General features: G+C 45.9%; 2 protein-coding genes across 5 annotated transcripts in view; one reads left to right on the top strand and one right to left on the bottom strand.

The window, feature by feature from the left end:
• LOC100286690 (tyrosine-protein kinase JAK1) overlaps positions 1-12,816 on the top strand; it is a 59,775-nt gene extending 46,959 nt beyond the window's left edge. The window contains exons 16-24 of the mRNA XM_014168828.2: positions 285-436; positions 759-909; positions 1,669-1,757; positions 1,917-2,109; positions 2,218-2,342; positions 4,606-4,778; positions 5,367-5,484; positions 7,184-7,294; positions 11,087-12,816. Coding sequence (XP_014024303.1) covers positions 285-436; positions 759-909; positions 1,669-1,757; positions 1,917-2,109; positions 2,218-2,342; positions 4,606-4,778; positions 5,367-5,484; positions 7,184-7,294; positions 11,087-11,194 — 1,220 coding nt within the window. The 3' untranslated portion in view covers positions 11,195-12,816. The remainder of the gene's footprint in view (positions 1-284; positions 437-758; positions 910-1,668; positions 1,758-1,916; positions 2,110-2,217; positions 2,343-4,605; positions 4,779-5,366; positions 5,485-7,183; positions 7,295-11,086) is intronic.
• A 1,719-nt stretch (positions 12,817-14,535) lies between these two features.
• LOC106584032 (ribonucleoprotein PTB-binding 2) overlaps positions 14,536-26,708 on the bottom strand; it is a 72,484-nt gene continuing 60,311 nt past the window's right edge. Inside the window, exons 11-15 of one of the 4 annotated variants that reach the window (XM_014168823.2) lie at positions 26,465-26,622; positions 25,506-25,610; positions 24,763-24,900; positions 22,909-23,121; positions 14,536-18,997 (exon numbers count right to left, since the gene is read on the bottom strand). In XM_014168823.2, coding sequence (XP_014024298.1) covers positions 18,860-18,997; positions 22,909-23,121; positions 24,763-24,900; positions 25,506-25,610; positions 26,465-26,622 — 752 coding nt within the window. In that variant the 3' untranslated portion in view covers positions 14,536-18,859. The remainder of the gene's footprint in view (positions 18,998-22,908; positions 23,122-24,762; positions 24,901-25,505; positions 25,611-26,464; positions 26,623-26,708) is intronic. The other 3 variants (XM_014168824.2, XM_014168825.2, XM_014168826.2) reach the window with 3 other exon arrangements.

Raw genomic sequence — 26,708 nt, 5'->3', positions numbered from 1 at the left:
CGGGTAGGAGCGTTGGGCCAGTAACCGAAAGGTTGCTGGATCGAATCCCCGAGCCAACAAGGTATAAATCTGCCCTTGAGCAAGGCAGTTAAACCCCCAACAACAACTGCTGCCCGGGCGCTAATGACGTGGATGTTGATTTTTAAGGCAGGCCCCCCTCTCTGATTCATAGTGGTCGGGTTAAATGTGGAAGACACATTTCAGTCAAATGCATTCCCCTCTCCCCGTATAGTGTATACAAACACATACCGTGTGCCTAAGGCTGTGTTTGTGCCACCCTGCAGAGTGTGTGGACCGGATCCCATGGATCGCTCCAGAGTGTTTGAAGGACTCTACCAACCTGAGTGTAGCAGCTGATAAGTGGGGCTTCGGCACAACACTGTGGGAGATCTGCTATGACGGAGAAGTGCCCCTCAAAGACAAGAAACTCACCGAGGTACACGCACACACACATCTTGATCCACTTGAAGGATAATTCCAATACACATCTGTAACAAATGTATTGCAACCCAGAGTAATACACCGTGCTTGACTTGGACTGAAATAAGTGCCGGTTCTCATTTTGGGTACCGGTAATGTTTATATTTCGGTGCAGGAGCTCCACGATACTCGTGAGCTAATGTTCTATAAGAGGAACATGAACTCAAGCAGTAGAACCGGTACTCAGTTCCTGCCCAGGTCAAGCAGGGATAATACATGCCCTTAAGCTTGCTCTGCCTTGATAACTGATGAGGTTTCTCTCTCTCCCCCGTGAGTAGAAGGAGAGGTTCTATGCAGCGGAGTGCCAGTTGGCTACCCCAGACTGCAAAGAGCTGGCTGAACTGATGACTCACTGCATGACCTACGACCCCCACAAACGCCCCTTCTTCAGGGCCATCGTCAGAGACATAGACACGCTGGAGGAGCAGAGTACGTGTTTCTGTGTGTGTGTGTGTGTGTGTGTTTGTTAGTTTTGGCACGATACCAGTATTGCGATACTAGGAAGTAAGGAAGGAGAGGAGACAAAACAGGAAACGGACTTAATTTCTTGAGGAAAACAGCCCTAATGTTGATAACAAACAGCCTTATGTTGTCATCCAGAGTCACATTTATTTTGCAAGCTATAGCACACAATGTCTGACATAAAGTAGGTCTATCAAGGACCATAGAGTTTAGTCTCGTTTTTTTCCCCAAGGAAATCGTGATACTGGTGTGTGTGTGTGTACGTCTGTGTGTGACACGTGGGAGGAGCTGTGTGTGTTTGTGTGCATGCGTATCTGTACAAAGGCTCTTTGAATGTATGCAGTAAGTCATCATTCCCCTAGCTGCTCTTCCTGGACCCCAGGAAGAGTAGCTGCAGCTTTCGCTAACGCGGCTCCTAATAAAATACTAAATTCCCCCTGTTAAGGGCAGCCGTTCCCAAACGCTAGCTAGAGAGAGAGCTTGTGCAAGAGAGAGTGTGTGTGTGTATGAGTGTTGTGTGCGAGTGAACCCAGTAAACTACATCTCCCCCTAAACTGGACCCCTTGGATATGCATATTGCCCTTTAATACTCCCACACTGTGGCCAGAATGAGGTACTGCAGTCATGTCGCAGTTCCACATCCATCATACTGGTGGGCTGTAGCTTCGCTGAATAAACCCACTGTACAAGTTGTCAGTGGTAACAGTGTGTGTGTCCCTCCACCAGACCCCTCTATCAAGCCGGCGCCCACTCAGGAGGTCGACCCCACTCTGTTCCAGAAGAGGTTCCTCAAGAGGATCCGAGATTTGGGGGAGGTAACGCACGTTTCTGTGTTTTTGAATGCGTCAGAGAACGAGTGTTGTATATGCAGTTACCGCTATGTGTGTCACGGTGTGTGTTCCTGAGTCTTTTTAGGCTGACGTGGTTGTGTATAACGGTAACGTGCGTATGTAACTGGCTGTCCGCGTGCGTAGGGTCACTTTGGAAAGGTGGAGCTGTGTCGGTATGACCCCAGAGGGGACCGGACAGGGGAGCTGGTAGCAGTGAAGAGTCTCAAACCAGAGAACAGGGAGGAGCAGAGCAACAACCTTTGGAGTGAGATAGGAATCCTTAAAGAACTCTACCACGAGAACATCGTCAAGTACAAGGGCATCTGCCAGGAGGAGGGTGAGCGAGAGGAACGCGTACACCTGCCACACGCGCACGGACGTAAACACGTACACAAACATCACCTGTGCTGAGTCCACTCAAACCTCTTTATCTGTGTATGTGTAGGAGGCAGAGCCATCAAGTTGATCATGGAGTACCTGCCTGCTGGCAGTCTGAAGGAGTACCTGCCCCGTAACAGAGGACAGACCAGCCTGAAGACCCTGCTTAGCTACGCTGTCCAGATCTGTCAGGTACCGCAACTGTCTAAACCCTAACCCTAGCTTCATGTCCAACCCTAAACCTAGCTTCATGTCCAACCCTAACCCTAGCTTCATGTCCAACCCTAAACCTAGCTTCATGTCCAACCCTAAACCTAGCTTCATGTCCAACCCTAACCCTAGCTTCATGTCCAACCCTAAACCTAGCTTCGTGTCCAACCCTAAACCTAGCTTCGTGTCCAACCCTAATCCTAGCTTCATCTCCAACCCTAACCCTAGCTTCATGTCCAACCCTAATCCTAGCTTCATGTCCAACCCTAAACCTAGCTTCATGTCCAACCCTAAACCTAGCTTCATGTCCAACACTAAACCTAGCTTCATGTCCAACACTAAACCTAGCTTCATGTCCAACCCTAACCCTAGCTTCGTGTCCAACCCTAACCCTAGCTTTGTGTCCAACCCTAAACCAAGCTTCGTGTCCAACCCTCACCCTAGCTTCGTGTCAACCCAAAACCTAGCTTCATGTCCAACCCTAAACCTAGCTTCATGTCCAACCCTAATCCTAGCTTCGTGTCCAACCCTCACCCTAGCTTCGTGTCCAACCCTCACCCTAGCTTTGTGTCCAACCCTCACCCTAGCTTCGTGTCCAACCCTAAACCAAGCTTCGTGTCCAACCCTAAACCTAGCTTCGTGTCCAACCCTATACCTAGCTTCGTGTCCAACCCTAACCCTAGCTTCGTGTCCAACCCTAACCCTAGCTTCGTGTCCAACCCTAACCCTAGCTTCGTGTCCAACCCTAACCCTAGCTTCGTGTCCAACCCTAATCCTAGCTTCATGTCCAACCCTAACCCTAGCTTCATGTCCAACCCTAATCCTAGCTTCGTGTCCAACCCTAAACCTAGCTTCATGTCCAACCCTAAACCTAGCTTCATGTCCAACCCTAACCCTAGCTTCATGTCCAACCCTAACCCTAGCTTCGTGTCCAACCCTAACCCTAGCTTCGTGTCCAACCCTAAACCAAGCTTCGTGTCCAACCCTCACCCTAGCTTCGTGTCCAACCCTAAACCTAGCTTCATGTCCAACCCTAAACCTAGCTTCATGTCCAACCCTCACCCTATCTTCGTGTCCAACCCTCACCCTAGCTTCGTGTCCAACCCTAAACCTAGCTTCGTGTCCAACCCTAAACCTAGCTTCATGTCCAACCCTAAACCTAGCTTCGTGTCCAACCCTAAACCAAGCTTCGTGTCCAACCCTAACCCTAGCTTCGTGTCCAACCCTAAACCAAGCTTCGTGTCCAACCCTCACCCTAGCTTCGTGTCCAACCCTAATCCTAGCTTCATGTCCAACCCTAAACCTAGCTTCATGTCCAACCCTCACCCTATCTTCGTGTCCAACCCTCACCCTAGCTTCGTGTCCAACCCTAAACCTAGCTTCGTGTCCAACCCTAAACCTAGCTTCGTGTCCAACCCTAAACCAAGCTTTGTGTCCAACCCTAAACCTAGCTTCGTGTCCAACCCTAAACCTAGCTTTGTGTCCAACCCTATACCTAGCTTCGTGTCCAACCCTATACCTAGCTTCGTGTCCAACCCTAACCCTAGCTTCGTGTCCAGCCCTAACCCTAGCTTCGTGTCCAACCCTAACCCTAGCTTCGTGTCCAACCCTAACCCTAGCTTCGTGTCCAACCCTAATCCTAGCTTTGTGTCCAACCCTAACCCTAGCTTCATGTCCAACCCTAACCCTAGCTTCATGTCCAACCCTAAACCTAGCTTCGTGTCCAATCCTAGCTTCGTGTCCAATGCTAGCTTCGTGTCCAACCCTAAACCTAGCTTCGTGTCCACATCCCGGTTCAACCCTAAACCTAGCTTCGTGTCCATAGCTAGCTTCGTGTCCAACCCTAACTTTGTGTCCACATCCTGGTTCAACCCTAACCCTAGCTTCGTGTTCACATCCCGGTTCAACCCTAACCCTAGCTTCGTGTCCAACCCTAACCCTAGCTTCGTGTTCACATCCCGGTTCAACCCTAACCCTAGCTTCGTGTCAAACCCTAACCCTAGCTTCGTGTTCACATCCCGGTTCAACCCTAACCCTAGCTTCGTGTCCAACCCTAACCCTAGCTTCGTGTTCACATCCCGGTTCAACCCTAACCCTTGCTTCGTGTTTAACTCTAACCCTAGCTTCGTGTTTAACCCTGACCCGAGCTTCGTGTTTAACCCTGACCCTTAGCCCTGGTTATGGGAACATTATGGTGATGTCATTGATAGTTATATAATAGGATAAATTCCTCCCCTCTCTCCAGGGAATGGACTATCTGGGATCTCGGAATTACATCCACCGGGATCTGGCAGCCCGGAATGTTCTGGTGGAGAACGAGAGCACGGTGAAGATCGGAGACTTCGGCCTGACCAAGAGCATCAAGGGCAACGAGGGATATTACACAGTCAAAGATGACCTGGACAGCCCTGTGTACTGGTGAGAGGACTGGACTACTGCAGACTACTGTTGTTTTATCCCACCTGGTGCAAGCGCTTCTGGCCCCATGTCTGTGATTTAACCCCCCGAGAGTCGATTGACGCATCTGTGCGCCAATCAAAGTATCATAATCAAAACAATCCCCATCAAAATCTGTCCATTTTAAGCCAGAGAGATGTTTCCGCATCTGCGGTGAAAGTTGGCAGAGGTAGAGCGGTGTTTGTCAGACCGTGAGACATCCCGAAAGTCTTGTGTTCTCAAGAAAATGTCTAACGGTTTGACCTCCAAAATATTATGGAAAGGGGAGACTCTGGGCTTTCTCTGGGCTTTCTCTGGGCTTTCTCTGAGCTATAGTAGTAAAGGCCAAATTCAATATTTTATTCAAAAATCAAATAGCTAAATGATCCTTATTATGACCATCTTAAAACAATTCCATATGTCAGTTCATAAACCCCCCCAACGGCTTAGACTTTTAAGAATTAAAGAGAGAGTATTTTGGATTCCTGAGAGTTTGTGTCTTTGTGTAAATAGTTTACAGACAGTGTGATGTATGTTGGCGTGTTATCCCTCTGTCTTCCCATGTACCAGGTATGCCCCTGAGTGTTTGGTCCACTGTAAGTTCTACCTGGCCTCTGATGTCTGGTCCTTCGGTGTCACCATGTACGAGCTGCTCACCTACTGTGAGAACGCCATCAGCCCCATGGCGGTCAGTACACACACACACACACGCATACACACACACACACGCATACACACACACACCTAGGCCTGGCAGCACAGCCTTCCATCCCACTGATCGAGGCAGGTTGCGCCAGTCTATTCCCAGGGTGGCTAATGACTCGCCAAGGGGCTCTGCCCAGTCCTGCTAGCCTGTGCCATCTCTTTCACACACACACACCCTTCCAACTCCCTGATTGCTCAGACAATCTATACCAATATGTTTTCCCTAATCAACACCCTGTAGCCATGATCATTACATATCCATTAAGGCTTATTCCTACACTTTACCCCACTGTTCAATTCACAGAAACTGGTTAACGATTGATAGCTAATCAATAGCTATTACCATCTTATATGGTTTTAGTTGCCACCATTAAGAGACTGCTTTGAAACAGGTTCTAGAATTGTAGATGGAATGCAGTGTTTGACTATTTTCTTCTGACTGGCTTTGTCTCAACAACAATGCATCAACAATACAACTCTATGGGGCTCGGTAGGGGCCACGCCCCTCTTTTGGCAAACATTTCTGGGGTTAACCATTTAATTTAAAAGATTAGAAATCACTTTTGAAAAACAGTGATGTATGAAAGAAAAGTCAAGGGTACAAGACTGTGTACATACTATACCAGAGTTAGGGGAAAAACAAACTACTCATCCCATGCAGCATTGCGGTCTGTATCTTCCGATCACAGAGCAGATATAAGCCATTGGAATCATTCCCAAAGATGGTGGGTAAATATGGTTTACTCAGGCTGTTTACCACTGAAAAAGATTGGCAAGGTTCCTGTCTGTGTAAGTGGCCGTTTCCTCTCTCGCGTGAGCAGGCTTTTCCTGCATGAGCATGCTTTTCCTGCTTAAGCTCGTGTTTCCTCCTTAATATCTGGCGCAAGAGGAAACAGCTACTTATTGTCCCCTCCCGCTTGCCCTACCCACCAGAAAAATTTTGCCAGTGGGGGTACACCCTCTGTGGGGCGGGGGCATCAGAAAAGATGAGGGAGTGGGGTGTCTCGCTTTCTCTACAGTCTCCGGCGTTTCTTGTACATTTTTAAAAACATGGTAGTTGTTGGTTGGCCATGGTGTTGTTTCCAATTTGTTAGCTAGCTAAGTTACTATACACAACAACAAAAATATAATAATTACCATACACAGCACTAAAATAAACCATGAGATCTGTTAGTGAACACATGATGATGCTCGATAGCACTGTCACAGGCACAAACAGAATTTGTCCGTTGCGTTATCTCCCATAGGCAGATAACGAAGTTGTCCATATTATGTGAGATTTTACCTCTTGTTTAGAGTCGCGTTAGAACAGATCCAGGGTCTGTTTCTGTGGCGGCAGAAACACTAAGGCTCATGGTTAGTGAAGTTTTTTGGTGCTCTTTAAAACCAGGAAATGGCAGTAAATGCATGACATCTCAACACAGAGGTTGAAACATTCATAACCGATGGGCACAACATCAACATAGGAATTGTTTTTCAGTCTCGGGTGCACAGTAATATCGCTTTCACTAATATTTAATATCACTATGGGTTACGAGGATTGTAAAATCCACTTCCGGAATCTCTTGTCAGAGCCCTCTGTCAGTCCTGTCTTCACTGGCTAGATGGGAGGAGTCATTTTGTTTCATCGTGTTTCCATGGCAACTCATCTCTTCTCCCCTTCCCCCCTCTTTGTCCCACAGATGTTCCTGAAGATTATTGGTCCTACTCAGGGCCAGATGACAGTGACGCGATTGGTCAAGGTGCTGGAAGAGGGGAAGAGGCTGCCCCGTCCTGATAGTTGTCCTGGAACGGTAAGATCTACCAGAGATATTAGTGAAAGGAGGAAATAGGAATCCCATTGGACAACGAATGGAGGAACGAATAACGTCCCTCTCACCCAGCAGACTGTCGACCAATCACTTTCACATTGTCATGCTGCGTCACGCGGATGCTAAGCTAATCGTCACGCAATCCCTTCTCAAAGTCAGGGTATGAGTCGAGAAAAGTGCCTATTTTCCTCCGAAAGTACATAATGTCACAATTCCAAAACTATACAATATTACATATAGCATGTTCATTATCTCACCTCTCTGAAAATATTTGTAATGTTGTAGTTTTTGTTGAAGAAATTCATGCTAATGTTGGGTTTTTGAACTAGCGCCCAATTGACTCCCATTCACTCGTCCCAGAATCGCCCAGAATGCACCGCACGGCCCATTGGCATAGCATGGGCAACGTACACAATGGGCGTTAATATGATTGCAATGGAGTTTCCCATCTCCTACCTTCGGAAAGTATTCAGACCCCTTGACTTTGCGGTTTTAAGAAGAAAAAAAAAAAAGAAAAAGTAACAAATAATTAAAGAGCAGCAGTAAAATAAAAATAGTGAGGCTATATACAAGGGGTACCGGTAGAGTCAATGTGCGGGGGCACCGGTTGGTCGAGGTAATTGAGGTAATATGTACAATTGAAGTCAGAAGTTTACATACACTTAGGTTGGAGTCATTAAAACTCGTTTTTCAACCACTCCACAAATGTCTTGTTAACAAACTATAGTTTTGGCAAGTCGGTTAGGACATCTACTTTGTGCATGACACAAGTAATTTTTCCAATAATTGTTTCCATACAGATTATTTCACTTATAATTCACTGTATCACAATTCCAGTGGGTCAGAAGTTTACATACACTAAGTTGACTGTGCCTTTAAACAGCTTGGAAAATTTCAGAAAATGATGCCATGGCTTCTGATAGGCTAATTGACATCATTTGAGTCCATTGGAGGTGTACCTGTGGATGTATTTCAAGGCCTACCTTCAAACTCAGTGCCTCTTTGCTTGACATCATGGGAAAATCAAAAGAAATCAGCCAAGACCTCAGAAAAAAATTGTAGACCTCCACAAGTCTGGTTCATCCTTGGGAGCAATACCAAATGCCTGAAGGTACCACGTTCATCTGTACAAACAATAGTACGCAAGTATAAACACCATGGGACCAGGCAGCCGTCATACCGCTCAGGGAGGAGACACGTTCTGTCTCCTAGAGATGAATGTACTTTGGTGCGAAACGTGCAAATCAATCCCAGAACGACAGCAAGGACCTTGTGAAGATGCTGGAGGAAACAGGTACAAAAGTATCTATATCCGCAGTAAAACGAGTCCTATATCGACATAACCTGAAAGGCCGCTCAGCAAGGAAGAAGCCACTGCTCCAAAACCGCCATAAAAAAGCCAGACTACGGTTTGTAACTGCACATGACTGCACATCAGTCACTGCACATCAGTCTTCTGGTCTGATGAAACAAAAATAGAACTGTTTGGCCATAACGACCATCATTATATTTGGAGGAAAAAGGGGGACGCTTGCAAGCCGAAGAACACCATCCCAACCATGAAGCACAGGGGGTGGCAGCATCATGTTGTGGGGGTGTTTTGCTGCAGGAGGGACTGGTGCACTGCACAAAATAGATGGCATCATGAGTGAGGAAAATTATGTGGATATATTGAAGCAACATCTCAAGACATCAGTCAGGAAGTTAAAGCTTGGTCGCAAATGGGTCTTCCAAATGGACAATGACCCCAAGCATTCTTCCAAAGTTGTGGCAAAATGGCTTAAGAACAACAAAATCAAGGTATTGGATTGGCCATCACAAAGCCCTGACCTCAATCCTATAGAAAATTTGTGGGCAGAACTGAAAAGGCGTGTGCGAGCAAGGAGGCCTACAAACCTGACTCAGTTACACCAGCTCTGTCAGGAGGAATGGGCCAAAATTCACCCAACTTATTGTGGGAAACTTGTGGAAGACTACCCAAAACGTTTGACTCAAGTTAAACAATTTAAAGGCAATACTACCAAATACTAATTGAGTGTATGTAAACTTTTGACCCACTGGCAATGTGATGAAAGAAATAAAAGCTGAAATAAATAATTCTCTCTACTATTATTCTGACATTTCACATTCTTAAAATAAAGTGGTGATCCTAACTGACCTAAGACAGGGAATTTTTACTAGGATTAAATGTCAGGAATTGTGAAAAACAGAGTTTAAATGTATTTGGCTAAGGTGTATGTAAACTTCTGACTTCAACTGTAGATAGAGTTATTAAAGTGACTATGCACAGATAATAAACAGAGTAGCAGCAGCGTAAAGGGGGGGACGACAATGCAAATAGTCTGGGTAGCCATTTGATTAGATGTTCAGGAGTCTTATGTCTTGGGGGTGGAAGCTGTTTAGAAGTCTCTTGGACCTAGACTTGGCGCTCCGGTATTGCTTGCTGTGCGGTAGCAGAGAGAGCAGTCTATGACTAGGGTGGCTGGAGTATTTGACACATTTTATGGCCTTACTATGACACCGCCTGGTATCGAGGTCCTGGATGGCAGGAAGCTTGGCCCCAGTGATTTACTGGGCCTTTCGCACTACCCTCTGTAGTGCCTTGCGGTCGGAGGCCGAGTAGTTGCCATACCAGGCAGTGATGCAACCAGTCAGGATGCTCTCGATTGTGCAGCTGTAGAACCTTTTGCGGATCTGAGGACCCATGCCAAATCTTTTCAGTCTCCTGAAGGGGAATAGGTTTTGCTCTGTTCACCTTTGCCTCGATCCTGACTGGTTTCCCAGTCCCTGCCCCTGAAAATATCCTCACAGCATGATGCTGCCACCATTGTGCTTCACCGTAGGGATGGTTCCAGGTTTCCTGCTTCTACACAATTCTGTCTCTGAGCTCTATGGACAATTCCTTCTGCTTCATGGCTTGGTTATTGTTCTGACATGCACTGTCAACTGTGGTACCTTATACAGACAGGTGTGTGCCTTTCCAAATCATGTCCAGTCAATTGAATTTACCACAGCTGGACTCTAATCAAGTTGTAGAAACATCTCGATGATGATCAATAGAAACAGGATGCACCTGAGCTCAATTTTGAATCTCATAGCAAAGGGTCTGAATACTTATGTAAATATGGTATGTTTTTTCTGTTTAATATATTTGCAAAAATTTCTAAAAACCTCTTGCGCTTTGTCATTATGGGGTATTGTGTGTAGATTGCTGAGTTTCTTTTTTGTTTATATAATCGATTTTAGAGTAAGGCTGTAATGTAACAAAATGTGGGGGGGGGGAAATCTATGGGTCTGAATACTTTCCGAAGGCCCTGTGGCTACCTACCGGTGTTTAGTCACCCCACCACTCACAATATGCTCTCTCTCTCTCCTCAATATGTCACTCAATTTTACTATCCTCAGAGATCATTTCTTTTCAGTAATTCATGGAGCTAGAAAAGTGCTCTTTTTACATTGATATCGTAAGACTAAGGGCTCTATTCAATCCAGTTTGCGCAATTTACAGTTGAAGTTCATTTCCTATTGAGCTGACATGTAGCGTTTAATGTGAATGCAGTCTCCGCTAACGTGGGAACATTGCCTTTAAATTTCAATCACGCTGTAATGCTGAACTTCCACGATACGTACTGAATAGAGCCCGAAAGGAATTCGGCAATACTAGAAATTGCATGACTAGAAATCTTTGTGTGTAATCTGACTGTGTGTGTGTGTGTTGAAAGTGTACGAGCTGATGTTAGAGTAATAATGATTCTTTTCTCTGTGTTTTTGCAGGTGTATGAGCTGATGAGGAAGTGCTGGGAGAACACCCCCGCCAGAAGGATCACTTTCAAGAGTCTCATTGATGAGTTCACCCGCATGCTCACCAACAGCAGCCTGTAAAACATGGCAACCACCGACACGCCTTACCTATCACACAGACAATCTCAGGAGTAAAGAGTGAAAGGTCAAGGGTCACAGACTATGGTGACCTGGACTAAAAACCCACATGTATCGGAATCAGTGCTACACGACACTTTATTTCACACTGTCGCACTTCCTCTATATTTTCACTTTTATTTTTTAGATGCTATACTATAGATCACATAATATATGGATGAATACAGACATAGCGTATAGAATGAAACACATCAACACGTAGCTATGACCCCTCACTGTATGTGACACTGACCCCAGTCACGTTGACAGATGAATGAGCCCACTAGCCAACCACTGAGCCGTCCGTCGGCTGATATGCCACCTGGGAGCTACCGCAGTGTGACCTTTCACCTTTTTATTAGAGCGCATCAGCTCCGCCTTTTTCATATTGCCACATGCAGTATGTACTGTGTGTATGGACTTGTATCATAATCATTATACCCAGAGAGGGAGAGAGGTCCTCAGTTGGACCTGTGTAAGATAGACCTTTTCTCTGTGAAGGATCATGGTATATGTGAGCTCCTTTGTGAAGGATTGCTGCGGCCACTGTGAAGATGACACTGTGAAAAAGCCAACCACATGTATTTAAGTGACCAGGACTGGTGGATCCAGGGACTGCATGGATCCAAGCCACCTCTCTGGGAGTGGTGAAAGATGTGTGGGATACAGTATACTGTAGCAGTGGGTTGGATTGCATTAGGGAGAAATAGATGGGTGATGACAGTATCAGTCAAGCCCAGACAGCTGCACCTCCCCTTTTTAAGACCAAACCTGTTGCAGCTCCTCTTTAAAACACAGAACCCTGGATGGAACACTCTGGAACCACCTCGGAACTAGAACCAGCCGAAGAACTTTCTCTGGTGTTTCTTCCATCATGCGATGTTCCACGTTCTGTTGTTGTTGGATGAAATGATTGAATAACACGTGTACATTTATTTTTCAACGCTCATGGTGGGGTCAGCATAAAAGAAGAGCCTATAAACAATCTGATTTGAGGTCAGTTAACAGGTAAAACCACAGAAATAGAATTAGTGGAACATGTTATACCTGTGAGGGACACTTGAGGGCAGTATAGCGTTACATATTTTAATCCCAAACTTTACTGTACTTCTGCTCAGATTTCTAAACAGCTTCTTAAGTATAGCCATAATGTGTATGTCAGATATTGCATTTGTCATTTATTGAATTATTTTTATTTTTATTCTACAGAATGACAGATTGTGTGTGTGTGGATGGACAGAAGGAAGGAGACAAAAGAGAAACATGCTGACTGCACCGGGCATGTGTGTGTGTGCCCTAGCGCGCATTGTTGATTTTTGTCCATCCGCAGGTTAAAATATCAAAACGAACTCTGAACCAACTATATTAATTTAGGGACAGGTCGAAACATTTATGGACATTTAGCTAGCTAGCTTGCTGGGATATAAACAGTTGTTATTTTACTGAAATGCACAAGGTCCTTTTTTCTTCCCTGGAACTTTGTAGAATTTTGGCCCATTTTGAGTCACACAAAATCATGTGTTCTCTACTCTGACAATTAATCCACAGATAAAATGGGAAATTTTGTTTGTTTCTGGTAATCTCTCCTTCAGTCTTCGTCTTATTCTTCCTATTCATCTTCTATGGACTTTATATGGCGGTTGGCAACTAACTTTAAGGTGCATTACCACCACCAACTCAGTTCAGCTTTCAATCACCCAGCTGGGTATACAGTGCATTCGGGAAGTATTCAGACCCCTTGACATTTTCCACGTTTTGTTACGTTACAGCCTTATTCTAAAATGAATGAAATTGTTTTTTCCCCCCATCAATCCACACACAATACCCCATAATGACAAAGCAAAAAAAAGTTAATACATTTTAGCAAAGTTATTAAAAATAAAAAGCTGAAATCACATTTACATAAGTATTCAGACCCTTTCCTCGGTACTTTGTTGAAGCACATTTGGCAGCGATTACAGACTCGAGTCTTCTTGGGTATGACACTACAAGCTTGGCGCACCTGTATTTGGGGAGTTTCTCACATTCTTCTCTGCAGATCCTTTCAAGCTCTGTCAGGTTGGATGGGGAGCGTTGCTGCACATCTATTTTCAGGTCTCTCCAGAGATGATCGATGAGGTTCAAGTCCGGGCTCTGGCTGGGCCACTCAAGGACATTCAGAGACTTGTCCTGAAGCCACTCCTGCGTTGTCTTGGCTGTGTGCTTAGGGTCGTTGTCCTGTTGGGAGGTGAACCTTCGTCCAGTCTGAGGTCCTGAGCGCCCCAGAGCATTGTTTCATCAAGATATCTCTGTACTTTGCTCCGTTCATCTTTCCCTCGATCCTGACTAGTCTCCCACTCCCTGCTGCTAAAAAACATCCCCACAGCATGATGCTGCCACCACCATGCTTCACCGTAGTGAACGTGCCAGGTTTCTTCCAGACTTGCCGCATGGCATTCAGGCCAAAGAGTTCAATCTTGGTTTCATCAGACCAGAGAATCTTGTTTCTCATGGTCTGAGAGTCTTTAGGTGCCTTTTGGCAAACTCCAAGCGGGCTGTCATGTGCCTTTTACTGAGGAGTGACTTCCATCTGGCCACTCTACCATAAAGGCCTGATTGGTGGAGTGCTTCAGAGATGGTTGTCCTTCTGGAAGGTTCTCCCATCTCTACAGAGGAACTGGCGCTCCTTAAGAGTGACGATCAGGGTCTTGGTCACCTCCTTGACCTAGGCCCTTCTCCCCCGATTGCTGTTTGACCAGGCGGCCAGCTCTAAGAAGTCTTGGTGGTTCCAAACTTCTTCCATTTATGAATGATGGAGGCCTTTTTTTGGTACCCTTCTTCAGATCTGTGCCTCGACACAATCCTGTCTCGGAGCTCTATGGACAATTCCTTCGACCTCATGCCTTGGTTTTTGCTCTGACATGCACTGTCAACTGTGGGACCTTATATAGACAGGTGTGTGCCTTTCCAAATCATGTCCAATTAATTGAATTTACCACAGGTGGACTCCCAGTTGTAGAAACATCAAGGACGATCAATGGAAACAGGATACACCTGAGCTCAATTTCGAATCTCATAGCAAAGGGTTTGAATACTTATATAAATAAGGTATTTCTGTTTTTTATAAATTTGCAGACATTTCTAAAAACTTGTTTTCACTTTGACATTATGAGGTATTGTGTGTAGATTGATGAGGAAAACAATGTCATTTTATCAATTTTAGAATAAGGTTGTAACGTAACAACATTTTCAAAAAAGTAAAGGGGTCTGAATACTTTCCGAATGCACCGTATGCTTCTAAAAACCAATGAGAAGATGGGAGAGGCGGGACTTTCATCGTGTCATGCGTCAAATAGAACCAAGTTCTATTTGAGTTTGTGGCTAGACGCTTGTTGACGCGTGTGAGCAGTTTGGATGAAATTATTATATTTATTTTGCAATGCTCGTGCACGTGCACGTAACGCCAACTGTGTGGTCAGCATGAAAGAAGAGCCTATAAAAAGGTCTGATTAAAGACCAGTTAACAGGTAAAACCACAGAAATAGAAATTAGCGGAACATATATATTTCATGAAATGAATGTGACCCATCCAACATGGCCTACTCCACTTACAGGTATCTTTACAGTATACAGACACAAACAGTAGCACTCGTTACAATGGGAAAAGGTGATACTGATAAGAACGTAAGCTTTTTTTTCTATCGGGAAGAGGCATCCAATGTTTTCGGTAATGTGTGTAAAGCAGATGCTTTACTTTGAAACAATCAACAGGTTATTGAAATAGGGGTGAGTTCTATCCATTATATTTCTATGGTTTTAAACTAGGGACAGACAATGTGTGCTCTCAGATAGGGAGCCAGTGAATGAGAGAGCCATTTTTTATTTTTTTCAGTATGTTTATTCTGGAATGTAAAAGACAATTCTTTTTGCTCATAAAGGAGAGAAAACAAATCTATTTTTCAGAGGAATAAGACAATAAATAAATGCACAATATAAATGAATAAAATCACCCCCCCCCAAAAAAAAAAAATATGTTCGGTGTGTCAAATTCCTAAAGTCTGATGCAATATTAACTAGAGTTTCTTCTAGATTAAAGCAGTAAATATGCATGCTAAAATTCAATTACTTCTAGAAATAAGTTATTCACAGTAAAGCAATATCAATGTAGTTGTGATATAAAATATTGCAAAATCTACAGTAGAGATTTTAGGTCAGAAAAAATACACATACTTTCAAAGAAAACCGTACAAAGCAAAAAGCACACCCAATCTATGTCTACAGCTTTTTAAATGTTCTGTTCAGTCTTAAAAGACTTCAGTATTGCAAAGCTTTGTGGTCACACACACACACACACACACACACACAGTTCATATGGGTCAGTACCCTAGGTGCAGGCTCACCCAGTGTAGTACCAACACTTGTGTCACCGCTATGCGCCGTGCCTACAGACAGGTCAATTAAACTGTTTCTCCTACAACACTGACTGAGTAGTTCAGGGGTAAAGAATCTTGTTTACAATCAATATAACGATACGCCTGGTTGGCAACATGCAGAGATAGGCACAACAGATAAATATATATATGGGAGACTCCATAACTGCAACCTCTGGTCAGGTCTCTAGTTCTAGCAAAGCTAAAAGCACTCAAGACAAGAAATGCTCAGTTCTGGCCCTTGAGGCCAGTTACACTGCTGATTATTAATTTCCCCCCTCAAATCCGGGATTTCTTTTGAACTGGCACATCATACAGTGTATATGCAAGACTATAGGAATACTTCCTAAAGGAGACAGACAGAGAGATGTCCTGCAGAGGTAACTGTGCTGTGATTATCAGCCCTATTATTAAAATGGTAACAGACCTGTCCTGAAGCCTACCGTAGGAGCCCTCAGCTCAATTCTGGACACACACACACACACACACACACACCAGCCAGAGACCGACCAGAGAGAAAGAGAGGAATTAAAATGGAACGACAGTGCCAATAAACGCAGGCTGAGCTAGCAGCAGGAGCTGTTTTTCCCTCTCTGTCCCTCTCTCCTCTCTTTCTCTCCCTCGCTGTTGTCTGTTCCCCTCATACCTGCCAAAAGCAGGTTATTAACGCACACACACTCATCCAGACACACACACACACAAAAAGCACAGACTAGACTAGACTGAATAACTATAAAAACCTATGGACCTGCTATAGGCAAAGGGGGGGAAATGTGCAGGTCAAAATCACTCTCACACACAGAGCTCTGCATAGCACTGTGGCACACGCGGTAATTACAGAGTGGGGGGAGACTGCAGAGAAAAGCTAATACAATCACCAAAACACTATTAAAAACAACAGACTGGCCTAAAGTGCCTGAATACGTGGCAGACAGACATTATTTACTGCCTGGGTCTGCCTTTTACAGCCACTGACAGAGAGACGGACTCCTATGGTCTCTCTCACGCACACACACACACACACACACACACAGAAATAAAGAAGCTACACACACACACTTCTAAGCATTGCTTGGTGGGAGAGAGCAATCAGCTGGCTGGAAACACCAAGTTCTACTGGGCAGTTCACACAGACACGCACGTGCACACACACAGTGAAAATAAAAATGTGGCTCTAAGCCAGTGTAACAGCATTGAAAGGGTTTAAATAATGTACAGTCACACACTAATACCATTTCGAGATGCTTCGCCCGTTGAGAGCATGAGGATATATGACAGCACTAAAACACATCAGCGCTTCAAATCAAGTCACGTGACACAGGAGAACGCAGCCTCTTCAAGTCAAGAGTGGAGGATGAAAACAGACAGATTAGAGGGTAGGTAGCAGAGAAAGAGAGAAAAGGACAGGAAGAAAGGTGAAAAGAGAGAAATCAAGAGACTGGCAGATTAGATTTATTATAGCAGACTACACAGAGAGGTAATGCCCTCATGTTGGCATTGTGATATTTGTTAGTGCAGTAGTTGTTGTTATTGCCTGGGTCTCAGGCTGAATACCTGTGCCAACACTTAGCCCTCATCCATGCCCTTTCCTGGGGCCTTCATACCCCTAGCACCCACTCTGTCAGATCACCAGGATTGGGTTCGGGGCCTTTTCACTTGCACTGTACCACATGAATCTTAAGGGGATGAATTGAAATTAGATTCATTGCTTGATGAAAATTGCTGATTTATTATTATTACATAAACTTCTGGATTTTTAATTCCTGAATTGACTGACTCAAAATAGAATTGACTCCAACCCTGGAGTCCACAACATCTCTGAGATAATTCAACATGGCTACTCTCCTGAATCGTTCTGTTTTCTGGTTCATTTCTAATGGCAGCTTATGAAGCGGTATTAAAGTGTCGGTTGGTTTATTTGTGTCTCCAGAGCCCTTCCCGTCCTGAAAAGTCCACCGCATTAAAAACAACAAAAAAACAGCTGGAAAAGAGAAGAACCTGGGAAAACCTGGGGAGACCTCCTGCGTACCTTATTGCGTTTAGTGACTGAGCCACTCTTCCATGGCCCCTACAGAAAACAACAGCCATTATAAACAGGAAGGTTTCAAACCTGTAGCGATCACAAACACAGGGCCATAAGAAGGCCTAGGAAGTGTCCACCCACAAGCAAGTTATAATACATAGCTATATGGGCACAAAGAAGTGTCCACTCGGTGACTATTCTAATGGCTATAAGATACTGAGTTTAGGTGTCCATTGATTTGCTAGTAGACCAGCCCAGCCTTTGTAAGTGTCCATTAGCATCGGCCGAGTCCCCAACAAAACGGATGTTCCGGTTTTCAGGGGAAGTGGAAAGAGAGCCGGGAGTTCCACTTTTGCATGTTAACAAGGCGACACCTGAGAAACACCCCACCTTAACTCCTCCTCCACATTTACTGGATTGGTTGAACAGTGCAGAAGAGAACCTCCCCCGACAGTTTTTTTCCCTTCTTCTCGTCAAGACCAGGATGTTGAGGATCTAGTTTCAGCCGTTTCTTTTACACCTGCTACGTTAGGGTTAGTGTCCATTGTTAAAGGTTAAGAGCAGTGATTGGATGTTCTCCTTCCTGTGTCTCTGAGTTTCCAGGGTAGCCCCGCCGCCTTGTACCCTGGGAATGGCTGATCACTCCTACGCTTACAGCACGGCACAACAAATACGCACGCACACGCGCGCGCGCCAAGTCAAGGTCTCCGCGAAGAGAGATAAAAAGAGACACTGAGGCAGTCAGAATAAGAGAAAGACACCGAGGAAGAGAAGAACACGTCAGTTACAGGAAGGCATCAAAGCAACTCTGTGTGCAACGCTGTACAGTTTCCCCCATTTGAAGAAAAAGTACACAGAAAGATAGAAACAGAGAGAGAGAGAAACCCGACTACACAGTGACTGGCCTTCAACAAGGCAGACTGGCAGACTGACTGATTGGCCATAAAATACAAAAGCAGCTCATATATACATTACAAACCATGTACAGATTATTAGTCAATAAACATTTACACATCAACTGAGAAGAGAGTAATAGTTCAGAATTAAGGCTTGAAAAAGGACAAAAGCGACATAACGGTGTGTGTGTTTACCAACGTCGTACAACACTAAACCCGAGACTGTGTGTATGTACTGTAGGGGTTAGGAGTTAGGGTGCAGGAGGTCAGAGAGAGGGAGGCCGGGGGTCATAGGTCATCTCTAGATCCTCTTCTTCTTGAAGTAGTCAGCGTACTGCCCCCCCAGCCCCTGGGAGTGCTGCCCCACATACACGCCCTCTGATGTCATATTCTGCACCGCCAAGTGAGGGTACTCCCGCTTCTGCCCCCGAGCCTGATTCTGAGAGACAGCGAGAGAGGAAACGGAGAGAGAGAGAGAGGACGATATGAGATTGAAGCGTGGAGAGAGATTGAGAGACGAAGTAAACACCGCCACTTACTGTAAGATCCAGACCCCTCGCTAAACCTCCATATACCGTCCCAACCCCAGACCTGACTGCATGTACATATACCATCCCAACCCCAGACCTGACTGCATGTACATATACCGTCCCAACCCCAGACATGACTGCATGTACATATACCATCCCAACCCCAGACCTGACTGCATGTACATATACCGTCCCAACCCCAGACATGACTGCATGTACATATACCGTCCCAACCCCAGACATGACTGCATGTACATATACCGTCCCAACCCCAGACATGACTGCATGTACATATACCGTCCCAACCCCAGACATGACTGCATGTACATATACCGTCCCAACCCCAGACCTGACTGCATGTACATATACCGTCCCAACCCCAGACATGACTGCATGTACATATACCGTCCCAACCCCAGACCTGACTGCATGTACATATACCGTCCCAACCCCAGACATGACTGCATGTACATATACCGTCCCATCTACTTCAGTCCCCTGAGCACAGTATGTGGTTGAGACAGACTACACCCAGACTTCGGGTATGTGTCCCATTTCTGGTCTGATCTCACTACCTGAGTCCCCAGTGTTTGCATCTTCGCTGGTAGTGAGAGGGGAAGAGGAGGGGAGAGATTGAGACGGGAGGAGTTGGTGGACAGTGTGTCTGTACAAAATAGAGTATTATTTTAAGTCAGTATTTTAAGAGACAAGAGTTCAGCTCAAGTGACTGGGTAAATCCTCCCACTAGGCTGTCTGCTCAGCTCAGCTTTTCTCCTAATGTCCTTCTCCCCCTCCTCTCACACTTCACACACTCAGGAAGTTGGGCTGGCGCCTCGCACTCATACTACTAGTACAGCCTGCAAGGAAAATGCATCTAGTAACATTTAATACACTATATATACACACAAGTATGTGGACAACCCTTCAAATTAGTGGATTCGGCTATTTCAGCCACACCAATTGCTGACAGGTGTATAAAATCTAGCACACAGCCATGCAATCTCCATAGACAAACATTGGCAGGAGAATGGCCTTACTGAAGAGCTCAGTGACTTTCAGCGTGGCACAGTCATAGGATGCCACCTTTCCATCAAGTCAGTTCGTTACATTTTTGCCCTGCTAGAGCTGCACCGGTCAACTGTAAGTGCTGTTATTGTGAAGTGGAAACTTCTAGGAGCAAGTGGTAGGTTCACACAAGCTCATAGAAACGGGTCAGCCGTGTGCTGAAGAGCGTAGCATGCAAAAGTCGTCTGTCCTCAGTTGCAACACTCACTACCGAGTTACAAACTGCCTCTGGAAGCAACGTCAGCACAAGAACTGTTCGTCAGGAGCTTTATGAAATGGGTTTCCATGGCCGAGCAGCCGAACACAAGCCTAAGATCCCCATGCACATTGCCAAGCGCCGGCTAGAGTGGTGTAAAGCTCGCTACCATTGGACTCTGGGGCAGTGGAAACGTTCTCTAGAGTGATGAATCACACTTATTGGACAAATCTTGGTTTAGCAGATGCCAGGAGATCGCTACCTGCCCAAATGCATAGTGCCAACTGTTTGGTGGAGGAGGAATAATGGTCTGGGGCTGTTTTTCATGGTTCAGGCTAGGCCCCTTAGTTCCAGTGAAGGGAAATCTTAATGCTACAGCATCCAATGGTATTTTAGACGATTCTGTGCTTTCAATTTTGTGGCAACAGTTTGGGGAAGGCCCTTTCCTGTTTAAGCATGAGAATGCCCCTGTGCACAAAGCGAGGTCCATACAGAAATGGTTTGTCGAGATCAATGTGGAAGAACTTGACTGGCCCACACAGAGCCCTGACCTCAACCCCATCGAACACCTTTGGGATGAATTGGAATGCAGACTACGACTGTGAGCCAGGACTAATCGCCCAACCTCACTAATGCTCATTGGACTAAGGCTGAATTGGAAGCAAGTCTCCGCAGCAATGTTCCAACATCTAGTGGAAAGCCTTCCCAGAATAGTGGAGGCTGTTATAGCAGCAAAGGGGAGACCAACATAATAATGCCCATGATTTTGGAATGAAATGTTTGACATGTCCACATACTTTTGCTCATGTAGTGTAAGTACTAAGCATAGTACTGACTCTAGACTACGACTGCTTCTTCTAAATAACTTTATATTGTTGGGTCTTTCCACGAAATAAGTGCTTTTTGCGTCCCTTTGATATTTTAAGTAGAAATTGCACACACATTTTAAAAGCCCATTATGATAAACGGAGTGCCCTTTAACATAGACCACATAGACATTTCTATAAATCAGATTTTTTTTATATGAGTAAAGACTTTCTAAAGTGCCCAAATTCTGCATTTCGACACGTCCCCTTGCGCATCCTCTGTGACGTCTGAGAACATTTTATACCACTTAACCCCGCAATTTCTCCAGTTGTCGCCATCATTGTAAAACCCTAGTTATTGTTTCTTTTTGAAGATGATTTATTTCATGTGATTATTTTAAAAACAAGGTAGAAACAAAAACTGTCCCTCATTTTAAGGTCATTCCTGTTACGTGAACTGAATTGTCATTTTAATATGGTGAAACATTTCCTTTTGAAATATTTTTTCAAAACAAACATTGAACATCTAACAGTTAAATCAGTGTGAAAGCAGGTGAGCTGGTTCTGCTCTTTTTGGTGATTTTCTGGTGTTTTGTGGTGGAAAACTGAGCAGGTTGAGCATATCACATCAACCCTGTTACCCACAGATAGACAGGCTAGAATTGTTTTCACAATTTACTTCTTTTTTTTTTAAATGAAGCTTGCATTCAATTGCTCCTCGCTTTTACACTCAACACGCTTCCATTCCTGTCACAAGGGGATTTATGGTTGATTTAAGATGAAATCATCAACTCTGTTATGGTCAACCCTGTTACAGTCCACTCTGTTATGGTCAACCCTGTTACAGTCCACTCTGTTATGGTCAACCCTGTTACTTTATTCGCCACTTATTATGCACTCACTATGGCAATTTGTTTATTTAACCTCTTGAGATGAGAAAACTCTTTTTTTTTTAAATTAAGTTAAACATTTACTCTTTATAGCAGAATGTTACAAACCAAGTTACACTGCACTGTAAAGGGGTTACCGTGAATTTGACAGTAGCTTAAAGTCAGCTCAGTGGCAAGTAAAATTCTGTATTTCATATTACAGTACACCTACTGTAATATAAATACGGTATCAAAGCAAGTACTATGTAATGACAGTACACTGCTGTAAATTCGCTGAGGGGAGGTGTTTTATATCACTTCCACTTCTAGAGGCCTTAACAAAGGCTTACAAACTAGCAGCGAATGAATACAGGGCAAAATTCTCATCCATTTAACGTTTAAGACTTGCTGCTAGTCCAATCTGTCCCCTAGACATTAGAAATTGACGGGGCTCTATAACCACATAACAGTTAAATTGGTAGAGTATTCTCACTTCCGTGTGCAACAAATATAGCCTCTTACAAGGCATGCCTCAAAACAAAATGATGAGCCAGAAACAACAATACCATGCACCCACTACTGGTCAAATAGATTTTTGGTGCCCCAACATATTCCCACAATGCACCACCATTTACAGTGTGCTACAGTAAAACGTTTCAGAGTATTTTACTGTTGATAATATTTAAAAAATGACAGTATAATTTAGAGTTTTCAGTTACAGGGACACTGAAAAAGGAACCTAAATTGGTGGGACAACCCAGTTGTAGAGGTTTGAATATAGCAGTTGCATTGATTCTCTCACTTCCATACTGGAGTCTGGCCATAATGATGTCTGTCTCTCTAACAAAACAAATCTGGAATAAAATCCCCCTCATGCGACTTACATAGTAATACTGGTTCCATTCGCTGGCCGCTTGGGCGTGGGCACTCTGAGTGTGTGGGACAGGGCTGGGGGTGTGTGTGTGTGTAGAGGGAGGTGGCACGGCCATGAAGCCTGGCATCATAGGGATGGAGCTGTAGGCTGGCAGCACCGACTGGGCACCGCTGTTACTGACCGCATGTAGAGACACACCCAGCGGCTTACACACGTCAGCCTCCTAGGAGGGGGAGAGAGAGGGAGAGAGAGAGAACGAGAGAGAGAGAGAGAGAAACACACACACACATAGTTACTGACCGCACAGAGAAACTCACACAGGGGCTTATTTGCATCCACCTCCTGTTATTTCACACACCGATAGCAGCAACACTCTTTGACACCGCCTGTGACGCGACACCTACTCTGGTGTGGAAGGACAGCTTCTCCCAGCAGGATATCCATGTCCTGGGTTAGGGTAGGGAGTGTCATCATCTCCAAATAAACACACCAGCATCTAAAGAGCACAGGCCTTCCACACCAGTGGCTCACTAACATACTACTCGGATGAATTACAGCCCACGGGGGGATAGGAAGGGGGCAGAGTGAGGGGGATAGACTCAGGGACGGGGGATAGGAAGGGGGCAGAGTGAGGGGGGGATAGACTCAGGGACGGGGGGATAGGAAGGGGGCAGAGTGAGGGGGGGATAGACTCAGGGAGGGGGGATAGGAAGGGGGCAGAGTGAGGGGGGATAGACTCAGGGAGGGGGGATAGGAAGGGGGCAGAGTGAGGGGGGATAGACTCAGGGAGGGGGGATAGGAAGGGGGCAGAGTGAGGGGGATAGACTCAGGGAGGGGGATAGGAAGGGGGCAGAGTGAGGGGGGATAGACTCAGGGACGGGGGGATAGGAAGGGGGCAGAGTGAGGGGGGATAGACTCAGGGAGGGGGGATAGGAAGGGGGCAGAGTGAGGGGGGATAGACTCAGGGAGGGGGGATAGGAAGGGGGCAGAGTGAGGGGGGATAGACTCAGGGAGGGGGGATAGGAAGGGGGCAGAGTGAGGGGGGATAGACTCAGGGAGGGGGGATAGGAAGGGGGCAGAGTGAGGGGGGATAGACTCAGGGAGGGGGGATAGGAAGGGGGCAGAGTGAGGGGGGATAGACTCAGGGAGGGGGGATAGGAAGGGGGCAGAGTGAGGGGGGATAGGAAGGAGCAGCTAAGGTGGGCGAGTGGAGGTCACTACAGTTAACCAGAGAGAGACGTGGCAAGGATGGGATATAGTGTGAGCTGGGTTATAGACGTAGCAGGGATGGGATATAGTGTGAGCTGGGTTATAGACGTAGCAGGGATGGGATATAGTGTGAGCTGGGTTATAGACGTAGCAGGGATGGGATATAGTGTGAGCTGGGTTATAGACGTAGCAGGGATGGGGTATAGTGTGAGCTGGGTTATAGACGTAGCAGGGATGGGATATAGTGTGAGCTGGGTTATAGACGTAGCAGGGATGGGATATAGTGTGAGCTGGGTTATAGACGTAGCAGGGATGGGACAGCGTTAGATGTAACCTGGGACATGTGGTCCAAGCTACAGGTTAAGTGCTGACGGTAATGTATATTACATCAAGGCTATACCACATCTAGAGAAGGAAGGGGTGTGTAATGACGTAGCCTTGTGCATAGAGAGGGTAGACTGGGGTTATACACTGTCGAGGACATTGGATTGGAGGTGTCGACCAGGGGAGGCTTTTAAGACACAAACACACAGGCTTTTCAGACAGACACACACACCTTTAAGACACAAAGGAGACGGAGGCTCGGCATGGGATTGTGTGCCCTGAAGGACAACGACACTCTGGACTAACAGTGACGTAGTGCACAGTAGTGTACCTTGGTAGGGTCTCTGTTCTGGTAAGCCTGGGGAGGTGGCTGGGTCACAGGAGGCTGAGAATAGTACTGACTGACAGCCTGCATGTAGGAGCTGTAATCCCCATAGGGCGGTGCTGCCACCGCCGCCGCCTGCTGCTGCTTGGACACAACACAGATAATGTTACACACACGCACACACACATACAGGCTTTTAAGACACACACACAGGCTTTTTAGACACACACACACACACACACACACATACAGGCTTTTAAGACACACACACACACGCAGGCTTTTCAGACACACACACACACACACGCGCACACATACAGGCTTTTAAGACACAAACACACAGGCTTTTCAGACACACACACACACACACACTTTTAAGACACAAAGGAGACAGAAGAGGAAGGTGATAGTTTTCCCTGAAGGGTAACGTTTCGTATTTGATGACATTAGGGGAGACGTGTGTGACTACGCGCGCCAGAGACGGCGTCGTCGCGCCAGAGACGGCGTCGTCACGCCGACGTCTTCACAGTTTGATCCCACATCTCTATGTCGTGACCGCGAGGGGCCGGCCACGGTGTGTGTGTGTGCGTGTGCTTGTATAAAGCTGAACTACTTCCTCCCCACCTTGCTTTACAGTATACGGTGTCCTGCCCTCCATGTCGCTTCGGTCCACATATCCGTTTGTTATGATTCTGTCCCAAAATCAGTGAACACATGATGGAGTGTAACTGAGCAGACGGTAAATGCACCTGTGTGTGCTCCTTGGCGTAGTCCACAGCTTGGCTCTCCTGGGGGGCGGTGCTGTAGCTCTGGGCTTGTGCTTGGTAGTGCTGGTACCACTGCTGAATGGCCTCCTATGACACCATCACACCAACATTACATTATTACACACACACACAGTAATAGTATGGTAGCTGTAGTTGTGTAGTGTGCTGCATGTTGTTTTGGTAACACTGGATTACTCATTTCCATTAAAGCTTGTTTGGATTTGATTTGAGTAGAGGGTGGTAGATGAGAGAGTGAGAGATGAGTGAGAGATGAGAGAGAGAGAGAGAGATGAGCGAGAGAGAGAGAGAGAGAGATGAGCGAGAGAGAGAGAGAGATGAGCGGGAGAGAGAGCGCGAGAGAGAGAGAGAGATGAGCGAGAGAGAGAGAGCGCGAGAGAGAGAGAGGAGAGAGATGAGCGAGAGAGAGAGCGCGAGAGAGAGAGAGGAGAGAGATGAGAGAGAGAGCGCGAGAGAGAGAGAGAGAGAGGAGAGCGCGAGAGAGAGAGAGAGAGGAGAGAGAAAGAGGAGAGAGCGAGAGAGAGGAGAGAGAAAGAGGAGAGAGAGAGAGAGACATCTCTATGGCTCTATATGGTGTTGCAGTGCGAGGGAGTAGAGCGCCAGATGGAACAGAATATACACTCAACTATTCAGCCTCTCTCTGGCCCTCTCTCTCCATCTCTCACTCTGTTTCTCTCTCTCTCTCTCTCCACCTCTTTCTTATTCTTCCTTTCTCTCTACATAACTCTCATCTTTTCACCTCCCTCTCCACCGCAACCCACCCCTCTCTCTTTCTCTCTCTTTCTCTCTCCCTCTTTCTCCATCTCTCTAACACATGACAGATTTATGAGGACGTGCAGAAACAACTTGTCCCTATCAGGAAGCGTGGAAGACTTTACTGTGCCGGGCTCAACAGTTTGTGTGTGTGTGCCTGTGTTTGTTACCTGTGAGTATGCCTGGCTGTAATGGCTGTAGTCTGCAGAGGTATCTGAGCTGTAGGGTGGTGGAGCGTGAGAGGTGGAGGGTTGGGAGACAGGGGGCATAGCACTGCTGTACATCCCAGCCAGAGGCTGTCCTGCCTGCGCTTTACCGGCCGCCGGGGCTGCACAACGGAGCAAACCACCACACAGAGGATACAGTCAAACACACACTCATGTAGAAGAAAGGGGAAATCATCTGTTAAAGTTC

This window comes from Salmo salar, chromosome ssa23 (assembly GCF_905237065.1).
Source record: "Salmo salar chromosome ssa23, Ssal_v3.1, whole genome shotgun sequence".
NCBI lineage: Eukaryota > Metazoa > Chordata > Actinopteri > Salmoniformes > Salmonidae > Salmo > Salmo salar.
Note: the sequence above shows the minus strand (reverse complement) of the source record. Positions and strands in the feature narration are given on the sequence as shown.